This window comes from Rana temporaria, chromosome 4, assembly GCF_905171775.1.
Source record: "Rana temporaria chromosome 4, aRanTem1.1, whole genome shotgun sequence".
Classification (NCBI taxonomy): Eukaryota; Metazoa; Chordata; class Amphibia; order Anura; family Ranidae; genus Rana; species Rana temporaria.
The window spans coordinates 425014865-425040747 of record NC_053492.1 but is presented as its reverse complement, the minus strand read 5'-3'; the positions used below and the strand labels follow the sequence as shown (position 1 = coordinate 425040747).

Genomic DNA, 25883 nt, shown 5'->3' with positions numbered 1-25883 from the left:
AGTGGAGGAAGATCCCCTCCCTTTGGAGACTGGGCGCAGGGCAGTATTCCAACATGATAATGACCCCAAACACACCTCCAAGACGACCACTGCCTTGCTAAAGAAGCTGAGGGTAAAGGTGATGGACTGGCCAAGCATGTCTACAGACCTAAACCCCATTGAGCATCTGTGGGGCATCCTCAAATGGAAAGTGAAGGAGCGCAAGGTCTCTAAAATCCACCAGCCCTGTGATGTCGTCATGGAGGAGTGGAAGAGGACTCCAGTAGCAACCTGTGAAGCTCTGGTGAACTCCATGCTCAAGGGGGTTAAGGCAGTGCTGGAAAATAATGGCAATCACACAAAATATTGACACTTTGGGCCCAATTTGGACATTTTCACTTAGGGTTCTACTCGCTTTTGTTGCCAGCTATTTAGACATAAATGTTGAGTTATTTTGAGGAGACAGCAAATTTACACTGTTATACAAGCTGTACACTCACTACTTTACATTGTAGCATGAAAATATATAATAAAATATTTAAAAAAATGTGTGAGATACTGTGTATATATATATATGTGTGTGTGTATGTATATATATATATATATATATATATATATATATATAGGCCCGGATTCACAAAGCACTTACGCTGACGTATCTCGTGGGCGCATATTTACGCTGGGCGCATTTGCCGCTCCCATTGATTTTCTATGCACATATGCAAATGAGGGAGATATGCCGATTCACGAACGTACTTGCGCCCGGCGCATAATATACGCGGTTTGCGTAAGTCGTACCTCCGGCGTAAAGTTATTCCCCATCTATGAGGCGCAACCCATGCAAAGGTATGAACCAGGGAACACAGCCGTCGTATTTTACGCCGTTTACGTGGTACGTGAATATGACTAGGCGTAGGTTACGTTCACGCCGTAGGCAGTGATTCGACGTATCTTAGGCAGTTGCTTCAACGTGATTGTGAGCATGCGCACAGGGATACGTCCACGGGGCGGAGCATGCGCCGTTCGTTTTAAGTACTTCTATGACGCTTGGCCCATCATTTGCATGGGGTCACGCCTCATTAGCATGGCTCACGCCCACTTCCACCTACGCCGGCTTACGCCGAGGAAACCCAGCGCATCTTTAAGAGCGAGTGGGAGCAAATGCTTTGTGAATCCAGTGCTTGCCTCTGTGCGCTGCGTCGGCGTAGCGTATATTAAATACGCTACGCCGGCATAAATATGCGCCGATGTATGTGATTCCGGGCCTTAGTGAGTAATTTTTTATTTTTTGCAATTTATTTATTTTTTGCTCAGAAAGAAAAAAAAAACAACAGATTCCTCAACGCTATCTCACACTGGATGTAGCCTCTGTTTGGCACACAATTTTCTGCACGACTTGATTTTTCAGTTGAAAGATGTCAGGCGGAGCGGTGCTGACAAAGATTGAATTTCAGCCGGTTCATTAGGAACCCACTGATTGAATTTCAGCCGGTTCATTAGGAACTGGTCGAAACTCGCTTAGTGTATGGCCAGTTTTAGTTTCTGGTGATTAGCTGTGATACCTGGTTCCTCGCAAATGGTTGAAATCGACTGAAAAATGTTAATTGCACACCACACCTGGTCCTTTCAAAGCAGGGACAATCTTCTTGGGTCAAAGTGCACCACACAAAGTCTGGGATCAAATGTATCCGAAAACTATAAGGACCAGTTCACACCAGATGCAGTTCCGTGTGCTTTTTTTCTGCACTAAAAATGCATGCACAGTGTTTTCCATGTATTCCAATGGCTCTAGTTTTTGAGCAGGACGGGGACCCAGTGGACGACTGGGTTCCCACTTCAAAGATCCCAAGCGAGTGTAGCTGTTCGGTGGGGAGTCCATCTGAGGAGCGCCAATGAGAGGCTGGCGGTCCAACAGGATTCTGACGAACCACCGGGGATCGAGGTGACCGGACACTGAAGGATTGACTCCTCTTTCAGTCGGTACCTGTGGCGACGTTGAGAAAAGAGGATTCGGGCGTAGCTATACTTAGGAGGGCTATCTCCGCATTCTGACATTCATTTAAAAGGGCCTGTGGCAGAGGTCCCATTCTGACATTCAATTAAAAAGGGTCTGTGGCAGAGACTTTGTTCTGAAGAGATTCGAGCGGTGTTCCAGCTGCTAGGTCAGTGAGAGAGACCTATCTGGGCACGCTAAACCCACTCAGGCAGGAGTGGTGTAAGAATAGCTGCTATGCATAGGAACAGGACTAAGCCTGAATCTGCGGTTCTCCTTTTTCACCTCTATCCCTTTCATTACCTGTTAACCGTTTTTACCCGGCTGGGTAATATAGAGCACATAAAAAGACATTTATTCGTGGACATTCCTTTACTGCTGCTGTGTGCATCATTCATTCCTAGACATTCGGAGAGAGCCATGAGGTAAATTTGCCATTCCATTCAATAACCAGCGGCTCCTTCGGGGGTGAGCGCTACAAATCTTTGTGTGGTGTGGTGGCTGCATTAGGTTTCCTTTTTTAAGCTTTTTTTCCTCTAATTTCACCTGGTGATCTGACCAGTAACACACACCCTGTATGACAGTGCTTCACTCTGGATGAAAGAGCATAAGGGGCACCTTTGGAAAGCAGCATTGTTAATCTGGGGGGGGGGGGGGGGGGGCGGGAAGTGTCAGGGTATTTCTACATAACATTTTTTAAAACTGATGAACTATGATTTTTCAATAGCCGAATTCGCCCTTTAATTAGATGTTTAAGACAAGGACAGAAAGAAAGACCTTGAGAAACAATTTTATTGACCAAACGTTAAATAGTGTAAATGTAGTCTCAGGCCTGTGTAAAACCATTCAGCCCCATTTGACAATGCTGAAAGTTCTTTATTTCCTTATTTCCTAGGTCAGTAAATAAAAGTATTTGATGAAAAGACTCAAGATTGAGCAAAAGATGACACTTCAGATGAAAAACAAGATAAGTGTTACTAGGCGACAAGAAAATAGACCGCCCTCATTGTTTCAAGGATGAAGTTACCTGTCCCAGAGACATCCAGTATTTATTCAGCTGTCACTCAAAACAGTGGGGCTACCTAGTGAATTATAAACTACATGACATGTTAAGAACCGATCTTCAGTAATGACCCGCCCCCTATACATAACCTCCACCACATACCACTTACCCCAATAAAACGACTGACAAAGTTGTGGAGAAAAAATTGGCCTTACGGTCTATTTATTTAACAATTTCTATACTTAACATAAATAACCGTTTTAAATAACATTATACAAATTTTCCAATATCTGGTGGTCTAGAAGACCACAACTTACAAATTGAACACTGGGACAAAACTATTTAACTTAGGCCTCAGTCGTAAGACACTGACTCAGAGGCAGTACACATGTCCGCAGCGACCTACCAGTTAACCCCTTCCTGGTCAACCATCGTTAACCGTAAGGTACCTGATAACCCCATACCACCTATGGGTACCACCGTTTTACTAAAACTTCCAGCCTTTCCTTGCGCGGACCTCCACACCCTAAGGGCCCTATGGATTCCCTCCTGCAATCCCAGAGTCCACAGATCAAAGCCCACAGCATTGGGTTGAACCCCATCACTCCTGAGATACCGCCAGGTATCCACTTCCAGCTCCCTGTGCCTCACCACTAAACCACCATTCCTGATAATGAATCTCCCAACCTCGTGTTAACCTTGACCCGAGCCTTGTTCACCTTCTCCACAGACCAAGCCCAATGCCAAGCTGTCCTACACACCATATACGACCAAATAATCAGCATCCCCGGAAAGGAAGCGCACAACCGCAAGAAATCATACTTCGCATCCCTTATCAATTGATGCATGGACCTGGCCTCCATGTCGTTACCTCCGGCATGCAGCACTAAAATGTCAGGTGCTCTGTCCAGGCGTGCGAACTTCAGCACCTCTGGCATGACCCTGCTCCATACTATGCCTGGCACCCCAATCCAGCGAACCTGAACTTCTCGTAAGGGGATCCCCAGCTGCCTCCGATTGGGCCTTACATCGGCCCGTCTTGCCCCCCAAAACACATGAGAGTGTCCTAGAATCCAAACTAGGCAAATCTCTGAAAAACATCAAAACACATAACAATTGCGCACATCCCCCCCATCATCATAACAGAATGAACAACGAACCCAACGTAGGAACCCTTACTCATGCATCAAATGTGGGCGAATGTACAGCCTGAACCTGTCAGAATCCCAACACCCAATCTGCTTCACCATGTCGGCATCCAGACCCGGCCGTGCCACTTCAGTGGCAGCCCCAATGTGTAACGAGTGGGTGGCGTAATCCTACGGATTATAACCCGCCACCAGCAAACACTTCCTGAACACTGCTACAAACTGAAACCTGGACAGCGCAGACCCATCCCGGTGCATCAAAAAGGACCCCCCAGTCCAGGATGCATGGAACGGAAGGATTCCAACGCCCGTACAGGACAGATTGACGCATCAGGAATGCGAAACAACAAGAGTCGCATGCCCTTGCCCCCTTGATCCGTTTTGGACCTGCGCACCCAAACCCTGACCGAGTCCCCCGAACACTCCACATCATGCATCAACAGGCCCCCTTGAGCCTGCTTGGAAGAACTGACCAGTTCGCCAACCCTCAACGCCCCGAAAAAGGCCAGCACAAACGCTGCCTGGAATAGTGCACACTCGTATGCCGAACTGCACACAGAATGCAAGTGCTGAAACAAGTTCTGCAACACCAAAAATTAAACAGGTCAGCGGCTATCCGTAGTCTTGCGACCCCTTCTGTACCCCTTAACCGCCTGCTTCACCCAAAAGTCCTTGGTATAGTCCCTGCCACCGTGCAATTTGAAAAGGAAAGCTAAACCCGCCAACAGCCAATCTACTCTAGACGCCGAGACCCCTTGCTCCATCTTCAAAGTAAGAAAACCCTGCCCATGGGAATAATCCTGCAGGCGAAATTCAACTTACCTAGCAGCGACTGCATCTTGCGCAGCTGGATCTTACGTAGTCCAATAATCCCCCGCACTTCCGCCTTTAGGGCCTCCAACTTGTCCACGGGCAGTCGACATTCCACCCGAGTCCAAAACAATGCCCAAAAAGACAATGGAAGACGTGGGGCCCTCGGTCTTCTCGGGTGCCAGAGGGACCCCGAAATGGTCTGCCACGTATTGCAACATTCCTAGGAGAAGGGAACAAACATTTGATTCCGGGGGGCCCACACACAAGAAATCGTCCAGATAATGGATGATCGAGCTGAGCCCCGAAGCGTCACGGACCACCCACTCCAAAAAGGAGCTGAAGGTCTCAAACAACGCACAAGAGATGGAACAACCCATGGGCAAACAATGATCTACATAGTATGCCTCATTCCGAATGCAGCCCAATAACCGAAAACTGTCCGGGTGAACCAGGAGCAACCGAAAAGCCGATTCCACATCCGCCTTCACCATGAGCGCTCCCTGCCCACATCTGCGCACCCATGTCACAGCTGCGTCAAAGGAAGTGTATGACACTGTGCATTCCTCCGGATCAATAGCGCCATTAACCGATCCACCCTTCGGAAAGGAAAGGTGGTGGATCAAGTGAAACTTGTGCGGCTCCTTCTTGGGCACCACCCCCAAGGGAGAAACCACCAAGTCCTGAATAGGGACCGTTGCAAAAGTCCCAGCCATCCGCCCCAATTGCACCTCCTTAGACAGCTTCTCAGAAACCACCGAGGGATGCAACAAAGCGGACCGCAAGTTCCTAGCCTCTGGGGGAACAGCAGAGAGCGAACACGGAATTCTAAAACCGCTAGCAAAGCCCTCCTCCAGCAATCTAGCGGCACGTCTGTCGGGATACCTATTGAGAAAGGGAAGCATCCTTTCCACCCGTACTGGAGTCGATCCCCTTACCCGCAGGCTCTCCGGGACGACCCTTTCCTCGCTTAAAACACTTAGACAGAGCCTGGTTACCCCCGCGCCCTGAACAAGTGTGCTTGAAGTGACAGTTGGCGCCATACTTGCACATGCCTTTGTTAAACTGCCAGCAGTATCCCCAACGTTTTTTGGTCGGTTGTCCTGAGGCCGAGGCACCTCCGAACCCCCCCTGAAAAAACTGACTGGGAGCCCGCGTAGCCGTCATAAGCTTCACCCACAAGTTGATGTCCTTATGGTCCCAACGCAACGTAGGTCTAATAGCCATCCATTGCCGTAACTGCTCGTCGTACGTAGCCACGCTACACCCCCATACGTCCGGTGCGCCTCACTAATTGCCTCCAAATAAATGAGCAGGCCCGAACAGTGTTCGGGGGCCTTCTCACCGATCACACGTGCCATGATCGCAAAAGCTTGCAACCAGTTGGTGAATGTGCGGGGAAATCAATCTATAACGCCGCTTCTCTTCATCCTCCTTCTTGCTCTCTTCCGGCTTCAATCTGTCCAGATTGAACTTCTCCAGGGGCAGTAATGTGAAAATCTCCACATACTCACCCTTCCAAATCTTCTCTCTAACTTCCGCCTTGAGATGCGCTCCTAAGGGGGCCTCAAAACAGATGTACATCTTACTCTTTGCGGCATCTGCCAGCCTGACAGCCTCCTTTTTCTTTTACCTTGCCGCCTCCTGAACACTCGAAGTCGAGGACCCACCCGTCCCACCGGATGGCGCTACCCCATCCTGTACAGCCGCTTCAACGGCCGGCCCGCTTGAAGCCACCGGCGCCGCAGCTGGCATCACGGGTGCCGCGACCACCTAAGGGGACCCTCCCTGTGGAACCCATGCCACCGCAGGCGACGCAGCGACGCTGCTGCCAGGCTCAAACCGCTTAACCAAATCCAGCAGCCTGGCCCAGAGGTCCTGATTCTCCACCCCAGCCCCTCGATTCGCCAGGGCCGACTGTGCCCTGCCCGAAACAGGGCCCTTACCCAACAAATCCTGCAACAATGCACAAATAGTAGAGGAAGGATTAGACTTACCGGGCTGCCTTGGACTGGGTCCACGAGCCGATGAACTGGCATCCACCGCCGACCGATGTCCCAGGTCCTCCCCGCTCGCCGACCCAGACAGCTCTCCCGCTGACCTGTCGGCACTCCCTGCTGGCGAGACGTCTGATGGCTGCACCCCAGTCGGACCTGACCTGGTTGCCGAGGGCCTGTGCTGCTGTTCACCCCGTCCTCTCTGACCCGAAGCACCTGACCCGCTCGCGACCTCCACCGACAGACTCCGGACTCGCCCCCTGGCTCGGGCCTCACCTGCTCGACCACCGACATCCCCCATCGCCATCACCACACTCCTCACCATCCTTCCCTTGGGCACGATCGGACCCCTGGCCGCCACCGCTGCTAGGCCACTGGCCCGTGGGCTAGGTCTTCCATGCTGGGCCGCTCGACTGCGCCGACCACCCCCAGCAGTGATGTCCTGGCATCTTCGATGTGTGGGGGGAGGAGCCAAGTGACCCGCTCGTCTCCCCCACCCCGGAGCTCTGTCCTCGTCGTGGATTCCTCCCGGCCACCCCCACAGACGCAGGCTGGGATCGCTGTGGAGATGGGGCCGAAGGGCCCCTGTCAGGTCTCCGAAGCCCTGATAGCTCCTGGGGAGTTATCAGGGCTATAGCGCTCCGGCGGCCTAGACCACCAAGCATGTGACAATGCCTCCCCCCAGTAGGTGCCACATCTTGGCCATCCATCACCGCCGCTACCTGTGCCTGCACCCACTCAGCACACTGTGCGGACGCCATTGCACGCAACTGTGAAATAAGTTCAGCTACGGCCGCCATGCTATGCAGAGCAGTTCTGCCTGGACGTTTCTCCCTTAATGAAAAATGGAGGACTGACGAAACGTCACTTCCTCCCTTAGCTAAATCTCCCAGCAGCCCCTCCTGCCCCAGACCACTCCTCCTTTCTTAAAGAAACAACAACCTCACTGCCACCATTTCCTGCACTGTCCCTCCCTGTCATGCTGTCCCTCCGCCTATCGTTTCCCTATCTGCTCTGGGACTCTCTTAAAACCCAGTTTCAAGTTCAACACAGAAACTTCAGACTATATGTGAGCAAAAAATATATATTAACCTCTTCCCATCCCAGCTATAGTAATATGACGGCCGCAAGGTTGCTCTGCCATCCTTTGTGGCCGTAATACGACGTTCTCCGCTTCCCGTCTGCTAGGGGGCGTGTGTGCGCCATGTCACTCGGAGGAGACAGGTCGTGTGTTCCTAGTATGTAGGAACACCGATCGGTCACCTCCCCCAGTCAGTACCCTCCCCCCACAGTTAGAATCACTCCCTAGGTAACACATTCAACCCCTTGATTGCCCCCTAGTGTTAACCCCTTCCCTGCCAGTGACATTTATAGAGTAATCAGTGCATATTTATAGCACTGATCGCTGTATAAGTGTCAATGGTCCCAAAAATGTGTCAGGAACCATTGACAAGGCCCATCAGGGGAGTACAGCTGAAGAGAGCAGTGGCGTTGCTGTGATGGTGCGGGGGGGACACCAGGAAGCAGTTTTAGTGGGTGCTGTCGACCCCCCTCCCATCGGTAAAGCGTTGACTCGGCAGCGGTGCTGTGACAGGGAGAGGAGAGCTTCGGGCTGTCTGTGTATCTCCCTCCCTCACTCACCCCCCTCCCCTTTCTTCTGTCAGCCGAAGGGAGGAGAGAGTGGTTCTAATTGGTTTTGCCGCGACGCTCTCCGGCTTCCTGCCCGCTCTGTTTCCCTCCCCATTGGCCACAGCAGAGGGCCAATCAGAAGACAAGGGGGGACATCATGGGAAATGTAGTCCCTGAAGATTGGCAGGCAGCCCCAGTGTGTCCACAGAGCACAGACCACAGCACGTTACAGCCCCCAGCATGCACTCTGCAGGGGGGGGGGGCGAGTGAGAGCCTGGAACCCGGCAAATAGCAGGACGGAGCCACTTTCAGGGTAGAGACATGCTACACTACTGACAAGAGTCGGCCTGTCCAACCCAGAGTGAGCGAACATCTAGCCAGAAAGAGCACTGTTGTGATTTCGCTGGGTCTGGTAAGAGGGCCTGTTGGACATTATCCAACACTGTTCCTAGGGACTGAGCCATTAGGAAGTGCCTAACCTGCTATCCTCTAGGCCTTATCGACAGCCACAACAAGCTCCAATGCTGGGCCAAAAATAGGGTGTGTAGAAGCATTTTTACCGCACCAGGTGACACCAACCCTAGTGATGCCACTGTCCCGGAGCTCAGTGCCACAAGTTATTATTATTATTTGCCTCATAACCCACGACAGAATGTACGTGAATGTACGCACATGTGAGTACACAGTCCACGGCATAAGCCCTCCTAGGGGCAGACACAGATTTGTGCTTGCAGATGTATAAAGAATTCAAAATGGATTAGTTACCAATGTTATTGATATAAAAAAAAGAGACGTAGGACAGGTCCCATGACAGGTTTATTAGCAAGGATAGCATTTCTTCATCATATAAGTACTGGCATAAACTTGCACCAAACCAAGTGGTCAGCAAAGGACAGCATGTTGCGATCATACAAGCTATTTTAACCTCTGTTACAGTAATTAATGTTTCGTTGAACCAACAGGCAAAAAAGTAAACTTCTAGTTTAGGGTTTATCATTAAAAAAAGTAGCAAAAATATTTAAATCATCAAAAAGGCACATCTGTCCCATCCACAATGTCTTCTAAACCACGGTAGAGCAGATCCACTGTAGAAATAAGAGAAGTCACAATTAGCATAAATTAGGGTCAGAAGTTCTCTATCAGCCAATAATATGCTGCAAAAGATGGCGGCGAGATAGGCAATGCTTGTGATTTTGTGTATTCTGGAAGGATGTAAAAGCGAGACTTCACTCTCTCTATTAACATTGACTACAGTGAGACCTCGAATTGCAAGTAACGCGGTTAATGAGCGTTTCGCAATACGAGCATTTTTTTTTTTTAAATCCTGACTCAGGTTGCGAGTGTTGTCTCGCAAAACAAGCAGGATTCAAGCAACAGCGGTGTGCAGTACCGCATTTGACCAGAGGTGCGGGGGCGCCTGAGCCAATTGGAGCCCTTCAGAAATACTTGGAAAAGTTGGAAATACTCTGAAGAACTCAGTTCCAGAGTCCCTCCGAGGGTTTTCTGAGTTCAGCCGAGCTGTCCCGAGTATTTCTGAGGCTCTCCGGCGCCCCCCCCCACCTCTGGCCACATGCAGTATTGCATGCCATAGAAGTCAATGCGGAACAAATTATTTTTGTTTCCATCGACTTCTAAGGGGATACTCGCAGGGTTTACACGGAGCAAAAGAGGAAGTAAAACAGAAACAAACAGAATGTTTTCAATAAGATTTACCGTACCTCGGGTAAGGTCAGATCAATGGTTCCGCTTTTATTCTTGTCTAAAAGGTTAAACATTCCTGGAAGAGAACAAATAAAATGCATTTTATTTAGTGTAAGATAATTTCATAGAGCCACTGGCCTTCCATGTGTGCTGTCAGTGTCCTGGATCGCATTAAAGTGGACCCTGAAGCCTAGTACACACGGGCCGAATGCTGGGCGACATCGGCCGGTTCAATAAAAACCAGCCTACATTCGGCTCGTGTGTATGGCAGCCAGTCCGATCAAAAAAAAAATCGATCAATAAAAAAAGCCATTCAATAAAAACCAGCCTACATTCGGCCGTGTGTATGGTAGCCGGTCCGACAGTTTGCCCCGGCTTCTGTCGGACGAGCATGCTGGAAAACCAGGAGCCGACCGACTCCCGATCAGCGATCTCAGCCAAATGAGAGCGCTGCCCATAGTGTTCAGGGGGGGGGGGTTTCCCCCTGTGAGAAAACAATAACACAGCAGGGGAGATGGATGTACTAACATCGGATTGTTAGTACAGCGGCTCTGACCTGATCCCTGTTGTTTTTCATTCAACCTACTGAACGAACGGAAAAAAAGTAGTATGAACTAGGCTTGATTCATCTACCAGTTCTGTAAGTGCTGATAACCTCTTTAAAAACCACCAGCACCCCCCTGCTCCTAGAACTGTCTTGCTGCTTTTCACAAATCAAATCAATCTCCAGAAACATCGTACAAGCATCACTGTTATCAGCAGATAGCTCCCTAGAATGGGGATCAGCTGTGCAAGCATGATTAGAGGAAAGAATGCCTCCCTGAACCTGCCACTTCCTGTATCCCCTCTCTATACTGACCACGATAACCAGGGCAATTCAGCCATGACCACAGTGGTCAGAGTGTGTCCTTCCAACATACGCTGCCTGCTCTGCTCTCCTCTCTCCCCCCTCACCCCCTTCTCCCTGAATGTCAGCTCCCTATCTGTGTCTGTTACCGCTCTGCCCTGCCCCCCACCGTTATTATTAAAAAAAATAAAAAATAAACCTACAATGGTCACTGCCAGCCCCTCTATTAGAGGCTGTCATACCGCACTTGTAAAATCCTTTCTAAAAACAAGAGTTCTAAATAGCTATTTAGAGCCGTCTTCAGGCCGGTTACGTGACTCGCGGCCGCTTTACAGCTCTGAGACAGGTCTTCAGCGGGAGGAGCCAAGCGGCCACGTGATCTCCCCGGCCGACGTCAGAGGGAGATCACGGTCCCTCCTGCAGTAGTTGTGTATCAGAGGGTGAAGCATCTGTGAGTCACGTGACCGGCCTGAAGACAGCTCTAAATAGCTTTAGAATGCTTGTTTTAGAAAGGATTTACACAGTGTGGTATGTCAGCCTCTAATACAGGGGCTGGCAGTTTTTAAGAAATAGGTTTAACAAACACTTTAAGCTGGCCATAGATGGATCCTAATTGTGCAGGGTGGACGGGACAAATTTTGTTCCCTGTAGTTGTTCCCGCTCAACAGATGTCAATATAACAACTTCTGTCGGATAGGAATGTTGGAACATTTTTGTTGATCAGCAGCTGCAGCCGCTGATCAATGTATTCTCACAGCAAAGGAGTCCCGCTATCAGAATACAATGGCACAGTAGGGAGGGTTCATCCAACCACCTTGTTTATGTGGATGGGGGAATCTGTTCTTTTTATCGATCAGCCCTCTGGCTAATCAAAAAAAAAAAAATAACGAAACATCTATGTGCAGCCTAACCCTAAAGCAGTATTAAACATCAAATCAAACCTAAAATCAAACATTTATTATATTGCAGCTTACCAATTGTTACATGTGGTGGCTGCATTTGTTTTATTTTTTAGGCTTTTATTTTCACCTGGTAAGTCTGTTGTTTTTCAAAAGAACTGTCGTGCAGATGTAGCAGTTAGAGGGTTGAAACAAAACATCTACCACCGGGAGTGGTGCTTAAAATGATGAGCTTTTATTTATTTATGTAAAACCTTAATCCCAAAAGGAACAAAACTGTTTGCTGTAACTACTTAAAAAGTGTTACAGTGAAATCTTGGATTGCGAGTAACGCGGTCAACGAGCGTTTCACAATACGAGTAGTTTTTTGGAAAATCCTGACTCGGTTTGCGAGTGTTGTCTCACAAAGCCACAGCGGTGAGCAGTACCGCATTTGGCCTGAGGTGCGGGAGCACCGGAGCCGATCAGAGCCGTTCGGAACAACTCGTAAATACTCCGTTCCCGAGCATTTCCGAGGTTTTCCGAGTTCAGCCGAGCTGTCCCTGAGCCTTTCCGAGTATAACTGAGGCTCTCCAGTGCCCCCCCCCACCTCTGGCCACATGCAGTATTGGAACGGATTATGCTCGTAATCCAAGGTTCCACTGTATTTGGAGTTTGGCTTCAATCTGTTAGTGCATCTAAATCTGCTAGTGCATCTAACACTTTCCTCCCCCCATATTGACAGCGATGTGTCCAAAGGTGTCTTTTGTGCCTTCATCCAGGCTAGGGGCACTCTAAGGCCCCTTTTACACTGGGCATGTGAGGTGCGGTGGCGGTATAGTGGCACAATTTTTAGCGCCGCTATATCATCGTATTTCCCGCGATATTCGGGCGCTGGAGGAGATTTTTTTCCTCCTGCCAGCGCATCGCCTCAGTGTGAAAGCCCTCGGGCAGGATTATTTCAGGCGTTACTTATGCGCTATTTTTAGCGCTAAAACGCCTGAATTACACCTCAGTGTGAAAGGGGCCTAATACAGGAGGTGTGTTATTGGCCAGATCATCGGGGAAAAAGCCATATAAAAAGAAGCCTAATGCAGCCACTACATCTAGGGATTGGTAAGCTGCAATATATTAAATTTTTGGTTTGGGGTTTAACCAGTTCCCGACCACCGCATGTACATATACGTCCACAATATGGCACGTACAGGCACATGGGCGTATAGGTACGTCCCCGCCTTACCTCGGTTCGGGGGTCCGATCGGGACCCCCTCCGGTACATGCGGCGGCCGGGAACGGTGTACGGGAGGTCCGGGAGGAGGGGGCGGCTATTGGTTTCCAGCCGTCCCCTCTCGATCTCCCTCAGCGAATGAGAATGCAGCAGAGCCCTCCCTGCCTGTGTAACTGTAAACACAGGCAGGGAGGAAGTGACGTTTTCTCCCCTCTGGCGGTCTTTTCGTTTGATTCCAGAGGAGAGAAGACGTCAGTACTGTGAGTTGCACCAACAGCACACTGACACAGCACACATAGGCACATAACCCCCCCCGATCACCCCCCCAGCACCCCCAGATCACCCCCTGTCACAGTGTCACTGATTGCAGTGATCATTTATTTTCTGATCACTGCTTTTAGTGTCAGTGTGACAGAAAAAAGTGTCAGGGCAGTTAGGTTTAGGCCCCTTTAGGTCCAGGGTAGCCCCCTACCCCCCCCCCCAATAAAGGTTTAACCCCTGATTGCCCCTAAAGTTAACCCTTTCACCCCTATTGCCAGTGTCACTAAGCGATCGGTTTCTGATCGCTGCATTAGTGTCACTGTTGCCGCTAGGCAGTTAGTTTTTTTTGAGGTTCGCCGCCAGGTTTATATAGCGTTAGGTACCCCCATAAATAAAGGTTTTAACCCCTGATTGCCCCTAGAGTTAACCCTTTCACCCCTATTGCCAGTGTCACTAAGCGATCGGTTTCTGATCGCTGTATTAGTGTCACTGTTGCCGCTAGGCAGTTAGTTTTTTTTGAGGTTCGCCGCCAGGTTTATATAGCGTTAGGTACCCCCATAAATAAAGGTTTTAACCCCTGATTGCCCCTAGAGTTAACCCTTTCACCCCTATTGCCAGTGTCACTAAGCGATCGGTTTCTGATCGCTGTATTAGTGTCACTGTTGCCGCTAGGCAGTTAGTTTTTTTTGAGGTTCGCCGCCAGGTTTATATAGCGTTAGGTACCCCCATAAATAAAGGTTTTAACCCCTGATTGCCCCTAGAGTTAACCCTTTCACCACTGATCACTGTATAAGTGTCACTGGTGACGTGGTTAGCCAGTTAGTTATTTAGTTATTTTAGGTTCGCCACCAGGTTTTTAGAAAGCGTTAGGTACCCCCATATATTACCGAATAAAGGTTTTAACCCCCTGATTGCCCCCTAGTTAACCCTTTCACCAGTGATCACCGTATAAGTGTTACGGTTGACGCTGGTTGGTTAGTTTGCTGTTTATAGCATCAGAGCACCCGCCGTATATAACCCAATAGGTTTAACCCCCTGATCACCCGGCGGGTGATATAAATTTAATTTTAGCGCCAGTCAGGGTCTGCGTCACCCCAGGCAGCGTTAGGTTAGAGCCAGTACCGCTTACACCCACTCGCTAAGCATACACCCCCCTTAGTGGTATAGGATCTGAACGGATCGATACCTGATCTGATCAGATCTATACTAGCGTACCCAGCAGTTTAGGGTACCCAAAAACGCATTGTTAGCGGAATCAGCCCAGATACCCGCTAGCACCTGCGTTTTCCCCCTCTGCCCAGCCCAACCCACCCAAGTGCAGTATCGATCGATCACTGTCACTTACAAAACACAAGACACATAACTGCAGCGTTCGCAGAGACAGGCCTGATCCCTGCGATCGCTTACAGTTTTTTTTGAAGCGTTTTCTACATTTGCTTTTCTATAGTCAGGTGCTTTTTTTACCTGTGAATCCTTACCATTGTACCACTAAATTTAGAGTCCAAAATGGCAAACCGAAGGTACAATGATAAGCAGGCCTTTGAGTTCATGTGCATGTCAGATAGTGAAGAGGAGGAGGTCACGCATCTGACAGATTCTGGCTCAGAATATGAACCCATTTACGACAGCGGCTCCATGTCAGATAGCTCGCACGACGAAGTTGAGGTCCCTGCTAAGGCCAGGCGTACCCGATCCCATTCTGATGTTGTTGAGCAGCAAGAACCGCAGGACCCTCGTATGGAGCAGAGATCCAGTACTAGCGCCGCTATTCCTTCTGGTGAATTGGCAAGCACCAGCGGCCTAGTACACCCTGGTCGTTTATCCAGCACTGCAGTAACACTTGGTGACGTGGCGAGTCCCATAAGTGCAGTTGAAGCTGGCGATGTGGCAAGCACAAGTAGTGTCCCGCTGCCACCAAGAAAAAGACAGAGACAGGCCCGTCGTGCCCATAGTGCCCTTCCTGTAGAATTTGCCTATCCTGATTGGGTCCCCACCACTTCTACAGCACCTGTACTTCCCCCATTCACTGGCCAACCCGGTATTCAGGTGGATACAGCGAACTTTATGTCACTTGATTTTTATTCGCTGTATTTCACGGAAGATCTCTATAGATCTATTGTGGACCAGACCAATTTATATGCTGGTACTTACATCGCCGCTAACCCCCAGTCTCGCCTTGCCAAAGAATGGAAACCTCTCGAGGTTTCCGAATTTAAGACCTTTCTGGGCCTTACCCTCAACATGGGCATACACAAATTTCCGTCATTGCGGATGTATTGGTCCACACATCCCATTGACCATATGTACATTTTCTCTGCTCACATGGCCAGGAGACGATACGAGGCGATCCTGCGGTTCCTGCATTTCAGTGACAATGCACTTTGTCGTCCACGTGGAGACCCTGAATTTGACCGGCTCTACAAAATTCGGCCCCTCGTAAACCATTTCAACGAACGTTTTGCAGCCTTGTTTAATCCCCAGCAGGTTGTATGCGTTGATGAGTCCCTGATTAAATTTGCTGGCCGCTTGTCTTTCAAACAGTACCTTCCCAGCAAGCGTGCCAGATACGGGGTCAAGCTCTATAAGCTCTGTGACAGGGCCACAGGCTACACATGGAGCTTTAGGGTTTACGAGGGAAAAGATAGTCAGGTAGAGCCGGAAGGATGCCCAGATTACATGGGGAGCGCTGGCAAGATTGTTTGGGACTTGGTGTCACCCTTATTCGGAAAGGGGTACCATTTGTATGTGGACAATTTTTACAGCAGCGTGCCACTTTTTAGCCACTTATTTGATCAACAGATTGGAGCATGTGGCACCGTGCGACCTAATCGCCGGGGCTTCCCCCAGCGGCTTGTAGATGCCCGTGTTAGGCCGGGGGCGAGAGCCTGCTGCAGATGTAAAAATTTGCTCGCTGTGAAGTGGCGGGACAATAGGAATGTTTTCGTTCTTACCACCCTTCACGCAGACACGACAGTCCAAATTCGTACGGCGACTGGTGTTGTGGAGAAACCCCTCTGTGTCCACGAATATAACCTTAATATGGGAGGGGTGGACCTCAACGACCAGTTGATGGCGCCGTATCATATTGCCCGTAAGACGAGACGCTGGTACAAAAAAGTGTCTCTACATTTATTTCAATTGGCTCTACTGAATGCTCATGTCGTATACAGAGCTTCAGGACGGAATGAATCCTTCCTTCAATTCCAGAGGGATATCATCACAGAACTCCTGTATCCAGGCGGTATTGTACCTCACCATCTCCTACCAAATGCAGTAAGCCGACTGCATGAGAGGCATTTTTCTTATGTCCTCCCGAGTACCCCTACCCAACGAGCCCCCCAAAGAAAATGTCGTGTCTGTACCAAGCGCGGATTTAGGCGTGACACCCGTTATTTTTGTCCCAAATGTCCTGGCAATCCTGGTCTTTGTATTGGTGAATGTTTTGAACGCTTCCACACACACGTTAATTATTAGTGTAGGGTGAAACATTTCACAGGCTAGGCACACTCACACAGGGTCTCCCAAGATGCCATCGCATTTTGAGAGACCCAAACCTGGAACCGAAAAGTTGAAGTTACAGTTCACAGTTACAAAAAAAAGTGTTAAAAAAAAAAAAAAAAAAAGTAAAAAATAAAAACACACAAAAAAATATAAAATAAAAAAACCAAAAATAGTTGTCGTTTTATTGTTCTCTCCCTCTCTATTCTCTCTCTATTGTTCTGCTCTTTTTTACTGTATTCTATTCTGCAAAGTTTTATTGTTGTTATGTTTTTTCATGCTTGCTTTTCAGGTATGTAATTTATTTTACTGTTTTCAGGTACGCCATTCAGCTGTTGCGCGGACTTATTTATCTTGACAGCAACAGCGTTTGCTCCCACGATATATAAAGCCGCGACTCCAGTGCTGTAGGAGGTGATTTCACCACCACAGTTAAAAAAAAGAGCATATATGCCGAAGCATGCGGGCAGCAGGGGCGGAGGAGCGATTTTGCTCCTAATGCCGCGTACATACGGTTGACATTCCTACGGAGGCTTTCCCGTGGAAAAGTCTGACCATGTGTACACGGCATAGAAAAGTCCGACCGTGTGTACGCGGCATAGAAAAGTCCGACCGTACGCGGCATAACTTTTTTGCGGGAGGATGCCCCCATGCTTTGGCATATATATATATTTTAGGCACAGGTTGCGTTAAAAAATGTTTTATTTTTTACTATGTTTTTTTATAGGTATTTGCTTTGCAGGTATGGTATGATCTTACTGTTATACTGGAATGTTACTTTGTTTTAATGTTAACCATCATTTGCTTAGCAGGTACGCCATTCAGTTGCAGTGCGGATTTATTTAGCGTGACAGCAACAGCGTTTGCTCCCACGATATATAAAGCCGCGACTCCAATGCTGTAGGAGGTGATTTCACCACTACAGTTCAAAAAAGAGCATATATGCCGGAGCATGGGGGCATTAGGGGCGGAGGAGCGATTTTGCTCCTAATGCCGCGTACATACGGTTGACATTCCTACGGAGGCTTTCCTGTGGAAAAGTCTGACCATGTGTACACGGCATAGAAAAGTCCGACCGTGTGTACGCGGCATAGAAAAGTCCGACCGTACGCGGCATAACTTTTTTGCGGGAGGATGCCCCCATGCTTCGGCATATATAAATGGTGCATGTATGCCCATCATTAGAAGTGGGTGGATGAAGGGAGGTATTCTAATGGTGGGCATACCCACCGATCAATCTTTTTTTTGTTCAGCCAACAGACTGCATGAAAAAAAAAAAGATTACAATACATGTCCAACAAGAACCATCAACGTACTGGTATGTTGCAGGACTTTGAATGGTTATACCAGAATGATGCCTGCGGGTTTAGGCATCATCTTGGTATCATTCTTTTCAGCCAGCGGTCGGCTTTCATGTAAAAGCAGTCCTAGCGGCTAATTAGCCTCTAGACTGCTTTTACATTCAGTGGGAGGGAATGTCCCCCCCCCCAGATATAAACGGCGCCATTGAGAATATGGGAAAGCATTTTATCACACCGATCTTGGTGTGGTCAGATGCTTTGAGGGCAGAGGAAAGATCTAGGGTCTAATAGACCCCATTTAAAAAAAAAAAAGAGTACCTGTCACTAACTATTGCTATCATAAGGGATATTTACATTCCCTGAGATAACAATAAAAATGGTAAAAAAATAAATAAATGGAAGGAACAGTTAACAAATAAAATAAAAAAAGCGAAATAAATATATAAAAAAATAAAAAAATAAAAAAAAGCATCCCTGTCCCCCCCTGCTCTTGCGCAAAGACGAACGCAAGCGTCGGTCTGGAGTCATATGTAAACAGCAATTGCACCATGCATGTGAGGTATCACCGCGAAGGGCAGATCGAGGGCAGTCATTTTAGCAGTAGACCTACTCTGTAAATCTAATGTGGTAACCTGTAAAGGCTTTTAAAGGCTTTTAAAAATGTATGTAGTTTGTCGCCACTGCGCGTTTGTGCGCAATTTTAAAGTATGTCGTGTTTGGTATCCATGTACTCGGCCTAAGATCATAATTTTTATTTCATCAATAATTTGGGCAATATAGTGTGTTTTAGTGCTTTAAAATAAAAAAAAGTGTATTTTTTCCCCAAAAAATGCGTTTGAAAAAACGCTGCGCAAATACTGTGTGGAAATTTTTTTTGCAACACCTACCATTTTAATCTGTAGGGCCTTTGCTTTAAAAAAATATATAATGTTTGGGGGTTCAACTTTACTTTCTTGCAAAAAAATAATATGTTTTTATGTAAACAAACAGTGTCAGAAAGGGCTTTTTCTTCAAGTGGTTAGAAGAGTGGGTGATGTGTGACATAAGCTTCTAATTGTTGTGCATAAAATGCCAGGACAATTGAAAACCCCCCCAAATGACCCCATTTTGGAAAGTAGACACCCCAAGCTATTTGCTGAGAGGCATCTTAAGTCCATGGAATATTTTAGATTTTGACCCAAGTTGCGGGAAATATAAATATATATATATATATATATTTTTTTTTGCGCAAAGTTGTCACTAAATGATATATTGCTCAAACATGCCATGGGCATATGTGGAATTACACCCCAAAATGCATTCTGCTGCTTCTCCTGAGTACGGGGATACCACATGTGTGAGACTTTTTGGGAGCCTAGCCGCGTACGGGACCCCAAAAACCAATCACCGCCTTCAGGCTTTCTAAGGGTGTAAATTTTTGATTTCACTCCTCACTACCTATCACAGTTTCGAAGGCCATAAAATGCCAAAATAGCACAAAAAAAACCCAAATGACCCCATTTTGGAAAGAAGACACCCCAAGGAAACTGCTGAGAGGCATGTTGAGTCCATTGATTTTTTTTTTTTTTGTCCAAAGTGATTGAATAATGAGAAAAAAAAAAAAAAAAGAAAAATGTGTCACTAAATGATATATTGCTCACACATGCCATGGTTATATGTGGAGTTGCACCCTAAAATACATTCTGCTGCTTCTCCTGAGTACGGGGATACCACATGTTTGGGACTTTTTGGGAGCCTAGCCGCGTACGGGACCCCGAAAACCAAGCACCGCCTTCAGCATTTCTAAGGGCGCAAATTTTTGATTTCACTCCTCACTACCTATCACAGTTTCGAAGGCCATAAAATGCCAAAATAGCACAAAAAAACCCCAAATGACCCCATTTTGGAAAGTAGACACCCCAAGCTATTTGCTGAGAGGCATGTTGAGTCCATGGAATATTTAATTTTTTTGCCCCAAGTGATTGAATCATGACCAAAAAAAATTAAAATAAAAAAATGTACAAAACATTGTCACTAAATGATATATTTCTCACACATGCCATGGTTATATGTGGAATTACACCCCAAAATACATTCTGCTACTTCTCCTGAGTACGGGGATACCACATGTGTGGGACTTTTTGGGAGCCTAGCCGCGTATGAGACCCCGAAAACCAAGCACCGCCTTCAAGATTTCTAAGGACATAAATTTTTGATTTCACTCACACAAATCTTGAAGGCAGTGCTTGGTTTTCGGGGCCCCGTACGCGGCTAGGCTCCCAAAAAGTCCCACACATGTGGTATCCCCGTACTCAGGAGAAGCAGCAGAATGTATTTTGGGGTGCAATTCCACATATAACCGTGGCATGTGTGAGAAATATATCATTTAGTGACAACGTTTTGTATTTTTTTTTTTTTGGTCATTATTCAGTGACTTGGGGCAAAAAAATTAAATATTCCATGGACTCAACATGCCTCTCAGCAAATAGCTTGGGGTGTCTACTTTCCAAAATGGGGTCATTTGGGGGGGTTTTGTGCTGTTTTGGCATTTTATTGCCTTCGAAACTGTGATAGGTAGTGAGGAGTGAAATCAAAAATTTATGCCCTTAGAAATCCTGAAGGCGGTGATTGGTTTTCGGGGTCCCGTACGCGGCTAGGCTCCCAAAAAGTCCCACACATGTGGTATCCCCGTACTCAGGAGAAGCAGCAGAATGTATTTTGGGGTGCAATTCCACATATGCCCATGGCATATGTGAGAAATATATCATTTAGTGACAACGTTTTGTAAAAATTTTTTTTTTTTTTTTTTTTGGTCATTATTCAATCACTTGGGGCCATAAAATTAAATATTCCATGGACTCAACATGCCTCTCAGCAAATAGCTTGGGGTGTCTTCTTTCCAAAATGGGGTCATTTGGGGGGGTTGTGTGACATCTTGGCATTTTATGGCCTTCAAAACTGTGATAGGTAGTGATAGGTAGTGAGGAGTGAAATCAAAAATGTATGCCCTTAGAAATCTTGAAGGCGGTGCTTTGTTTTCGGGGCCCCGTACGTGGCTAGGCTCACAAAAAGTCCCACATATGTGGTATCCCCGTACTCGGGAGAAGCAGCAGAATGTCTTTTGGGGTGCAATTCCACATATAACTATGGCATGTGTGAGCAATATATCATTTAGTGACAACTTTGTGCAAAAAAAAATCAGTTTGTCATATTCCCGCAACTTGTGTCAAAATATAAAATATTCCATGGACTCGACATGCCTCTCAGCAAATAGCTTAGGGTGTCTACTTTCCAAAATGGGGTCATTTGTTTTTTTTTTTTTGCTATTTTGGCATTTTATGGCCTTCGAAACCTTGATAGGTAGTGAGGAGTGAAATCAAAAATTTGTGCCCTTAGAAATGCTGAAGGCGGTGCTTGGGTTTTGGGGCCCCGTATGCGGCTAGGCTCCCAAAAAGTCCCACACATGTGGTATCCCCGTACTCAGGAGAAGCAGCAGAATGTATTTTGGGGTGCAATTCCACATATAACCATGGCATGTGTGAGAAATATATCATTTAGTGACAACTTTTTGTAAACATTTTTTTTTTTTTTTTTTTTTTGTCATTATTCAATCACTTGGGACAAAAAAATTAAATATTCAATGGACTCAACATGCCTCTCAGCAGTTTCCTTGGGGTGTCTACTTTCCAAAATGGGGTCATTTGGGGGGGTTTTGTACTGCCTTGCCATTTTAGCACCTCAAGAAATGAGATAGGCAGTCATAAAATAAAAGCTGTGTAAATTCCAGAAAATGTACCCTAGTTTGTAGACGCTATAACTTTTGCGAAAACCAATAAATATACGCTTATTGTGATTTTTTTTACTAAAGACATGTGGCTGAATACATTTTGGCCTAAATGTTTGACTAAAATTTAGTTTATTCGATTTTTTTTACTTTTTGTTATAAGAAAAATCATTTTTTTTCAAAATTTACGGTCTTTTTGCGTTTATATCGCAAAAAATAAAAATCGCAGAGGCGATCAAATACCATCAAAATAAAGCTCTATTTGTGGGAAGAAAAGGACGCAAGTTTCGTTTCGGTACAACATTGCATGACCGCGCAATTACCAGTTAAAGCAGCGCATTGCCAAATTGTAAAAACACCTCTGGTCTTTAGACAGCGTATTGGTCCGGAGCTTAAGTGGTTAATACCACTTTCACCCCTAACCTTTGACCCCACACTAACAAACCCCTAACCTCATCTACTGCCTAAAGCCTTAGCCCTGCTCCAAAATGTTACTGTCCTTAAATGTCAGCACTATAAAGAAGTGCTCTGTGTAATGTCTGCGGGAACATGAGAGTTTTTGGTTTGCTGATCTCTCACTTACTGAACAAAGTCTCCAGACGTATCATGCAGGCAATAAATGCATCAAAGTTTACAGTCAGGTCGTTTGCAGCGTAGCGCTGAGCGATGCTCTGCTGGATCTGGTTGTTAAGATTAAATCCTGGAAGAAAACAATATCAGTGATTATTCTTAGCCATCCATCATTGCTACATCTTCTGTTATTGGGATAAGCCCCATACACTATTAGATTTTCTGCAGATTTTTGTCTTCAGATTTACCAAATCCATGTAGTTCAAGCGCCTGCCTGATTGCATACAAATTGAAATGCTCAAGGTTTGACCTCATATTGCATGGTTTTGGTAAATCTGAAGACAAAAATCTGCAGAAAATCTAAGAGTGTGTATGGGGTTTTAGCATGTATGCTAATAGGTCAGCCTTTTAGGTATTTATGGGCTCTCATAGAGATTAGACATGTGCAATTCGTCCGTTACGAATTTGTTTTTTTAACAAAATTTGACAGTTCATTCCGAAATTACCAAATTTTTCAATTTACGAACTTTCGAATTTTCAAATTCCGAAAATTCTAAATTTGAAAATTCAGAAATTTGAAGTTAGGAAATTCTAAATTTCGGAAATGCTAAATTTCGTAAATTCGAAAAAAAATTAACAGCGTTAATTTTGGAAATCAAAATTCAAAAATTTGAAATTCGAAAATCCAAAATTTGGAAATTTGAATTTCGGGATACCAAAATTTTGAAAATTAAAAATTTCGTAAATTCAGGTATTGGAATTTCCTTTCTAATTTGGCTGTTAGTGAACGTAACAAATATGAATTCATCTAAGGTTACGAATTATCCAAAATAACTAATAATAATAAATAATAATAATAATAATAAAACATTTTATTATTATTTATTATTCATTTGTTCCATTCCATTTGTTTAGATGTGGCTTTCGTTATTTCGGATAATTCGTAACTTCAGATAAATTTGTATTTGTTACATTCAACAGCCAAATTTGAAAGGAAATTCCAATACCTATAATTTAATAGTTATTACTAGTTAGTTATTATTTCGATATTTAGTGATTTTCTTTTTTTTTCAGATTTTCGAATTTCCAAAATTCGAAAATTCTAAATTCGAAAATTCTAAATTCCAAAATTCAAAATTGAAAATTCCAAATTCCAAAATGTGAAAATCGGAAATTCCAAAATCCAGAAAATTCAGAATTTTCAAATTCAGAATTTTCAAATTCAGAATTTTCAAATTCAGAATTTTCAAATTCAGAATTTTCAAATTCAGAATTTTCAAATTCAGAATTTTCAAATTTCCGAGTTCCGAATTTTCAAATTTCCTGAATTTCCGAAAACAGCAAAAAAACGAGGGAAATTCTAAATTCAAAAATTCGAAGTTCAAAATTCGGAAATTTGAAGTTCCAAAATTCGAAATTCCAAAATTCAATATTCTGAAAATTTGAAATTTCAAAATTTAAAATTCCAAAATTTGAAGTTCCAAAATTTGAAATTCCAAAATTCGCAATTCCAAAATTCGAAAATTGAAAATTTGAAAATCCAAAAATTCAGAATTCGAACATTCGAAATTTGATAATTCAGAATTCGAAAATTCTGAGATTCTAATATCTGAAAATTTGGATTTTCGAATTTCCGGGTTTCTGAATTTCCGAATTTTTAAATTTCCGAATTTTAGTTTCCAAATTTTCGAATTTCCGAAAATTCGGAATTCAGGAATTCTTCTTCATACAGGGTGGTTCACTTTCTTTTAGCTTCTGACTATAATCTTGCAGGAAACAGGCACCCTTTTATCTGATTGGAAAAAAATACCGTACAAATAGAGCATAGGATCTCTTTCACCATATTTAAGTGGAAGAAGAAAGGCCAAACTTTGTAAAGACCTCTTACATAAATTTTCAGTTAAACAGATATACGTTACCTGCATTGTGTAATGCTATCCTCATTTCATGGGCATCCATGGTGCCTGATCTGTCAGTGTCTGCTTTATTAAAGATATCCTGTATGCAGATTACATTTAAAGGGAATATATAAGTGTTTTTTCATACGTTTACTTTGTTATGTCCAAGACTAAAATCACAGCAATATTACATATTCAATGTATAGTAGGAAGAGTAAATTACCACATATTTCTGTATCTTCATCCAGAGGGTTCTAAATTCTATCAGACTCAGCGTTCCAGTGCCATCCATCTTAACACATTTAAGTCAAAGAATTGTTTTTTTTAATCATGTGTCATAATAGAAGTTCCTGAACTTATTATTTGCCAAGAAAAACACCTGATCTGGAATTTGCACCAAAACCAGCTGATCGGCAGAAAGTAGATGTTCGGTGTAGAAAGCTAATCCACCCAGGAAAATCAAAGTGCTCCTCTGGGTACAGATGAAGGGGCCTTCCAGAACCCTTTACTAGTTTACTACCAGTCTACCATTTATAAAAACTATTCCAGAGATCTATCTCAAAAAAGTAGGGATAATTTGGGTCAAATTGACTTGGGAGAAAATTTTGTGGAAACGCTCAACTTCGCGCAATGAGCTGCTTAGGTGAAATTTGGCTGAAAAGTAGACGTGCACTGCCGAAAAATTTGTTCTTTTTCGTTTAAGTTTCATTCGTTTTTTAGTTTTAGTTTTTTTTTAGTGAGGGGAGTTAAAGTGAACCTGTGTGTATCAAACATCTAATTGCTTGCAGGGGTATTTAAAAAAAAGAATAGGTCACACATGAACAAATGGTTAACTTCACTAATGCTTTAATAAATAAGACCATGAAGGTATGTGTGATAGACATGTGCAATTTGTTTAGTTCCAAATTCGTTTAACGAATTTTGACAAATTCGTTAATTACGAAATTTCCACATTTTTCAATTTCCGAATTTTCAGATTTTCAAAATTTCAGAATTTTCGAATTCCAAAATTTTGAATTTCCACATTTTCAGAAATTTGGTAAATTAGAAATTTCGGAAATTTGAAGTTTTGAAATTTCAGAAATTGGAATTTCGGAATATTACAATTTTGGAAAATTTGGAAATGCGAAAATTTGAAATTAGGTAATTAAAAATCTCAAAAACTCAAGATTCCAAATATCAAAAATCGGAGAGTAGAAAATCAAAAATTCCAAATTCCGTAATTCGAAAATTCCGTGATTCCAAAATTCGTAATTTCAAAATTCGTAATTCCAAAATTCGTAATTTGAAAATTCGAAATTCGTAAATTCCAAAATTCTGGAATTGTTCCTATTTTAAAATTGTAAAGAAATTTAATTATTTGGCCAAGCTGTGAGCCT

At 45.0% G+C, this 25883-nt stretch overlaps 1 protein-coding gene across 2 annotated transcripts in view; it reads right to left on the bottom strand.

Moving 5' to 3' along the window:
* Window positions 1–9357: 9357 nt before the first annotated feature.
* The window catches only part of CAPN8 (calpain 8), a 78706-nt gene continuing 62180 nt past the window's right edge, over window positions 9358–25883 (bottom strand). For both annotated transcript variants that reach the window (XM_040351394.1, XM_040351395.1), the window contains 5 exons: window positions 24728–24796; window positions 24526–24604; window positions 22620–22736; window positions 10278–10336; window positions 9358–9644 (listed from right to left, as the gene is read on the bottom strand). In XM_040351394.1, the coding sequence (XP_040207328.1) occupies window positions 9621–9644; window positions 10278–10336; window positions 22620–22736; window positions 24526–24604; window positions 24728–24796 (348 nt within the window). In that variant the 3' untranslated portion in view covers window positions 9358–9620. The remainder of the gene's footprint in view (window positions 9645–10277; window positions 10337–22619; window positions 22737–24525; window positions 24605–24727; window positions 24797–25883) is intronic.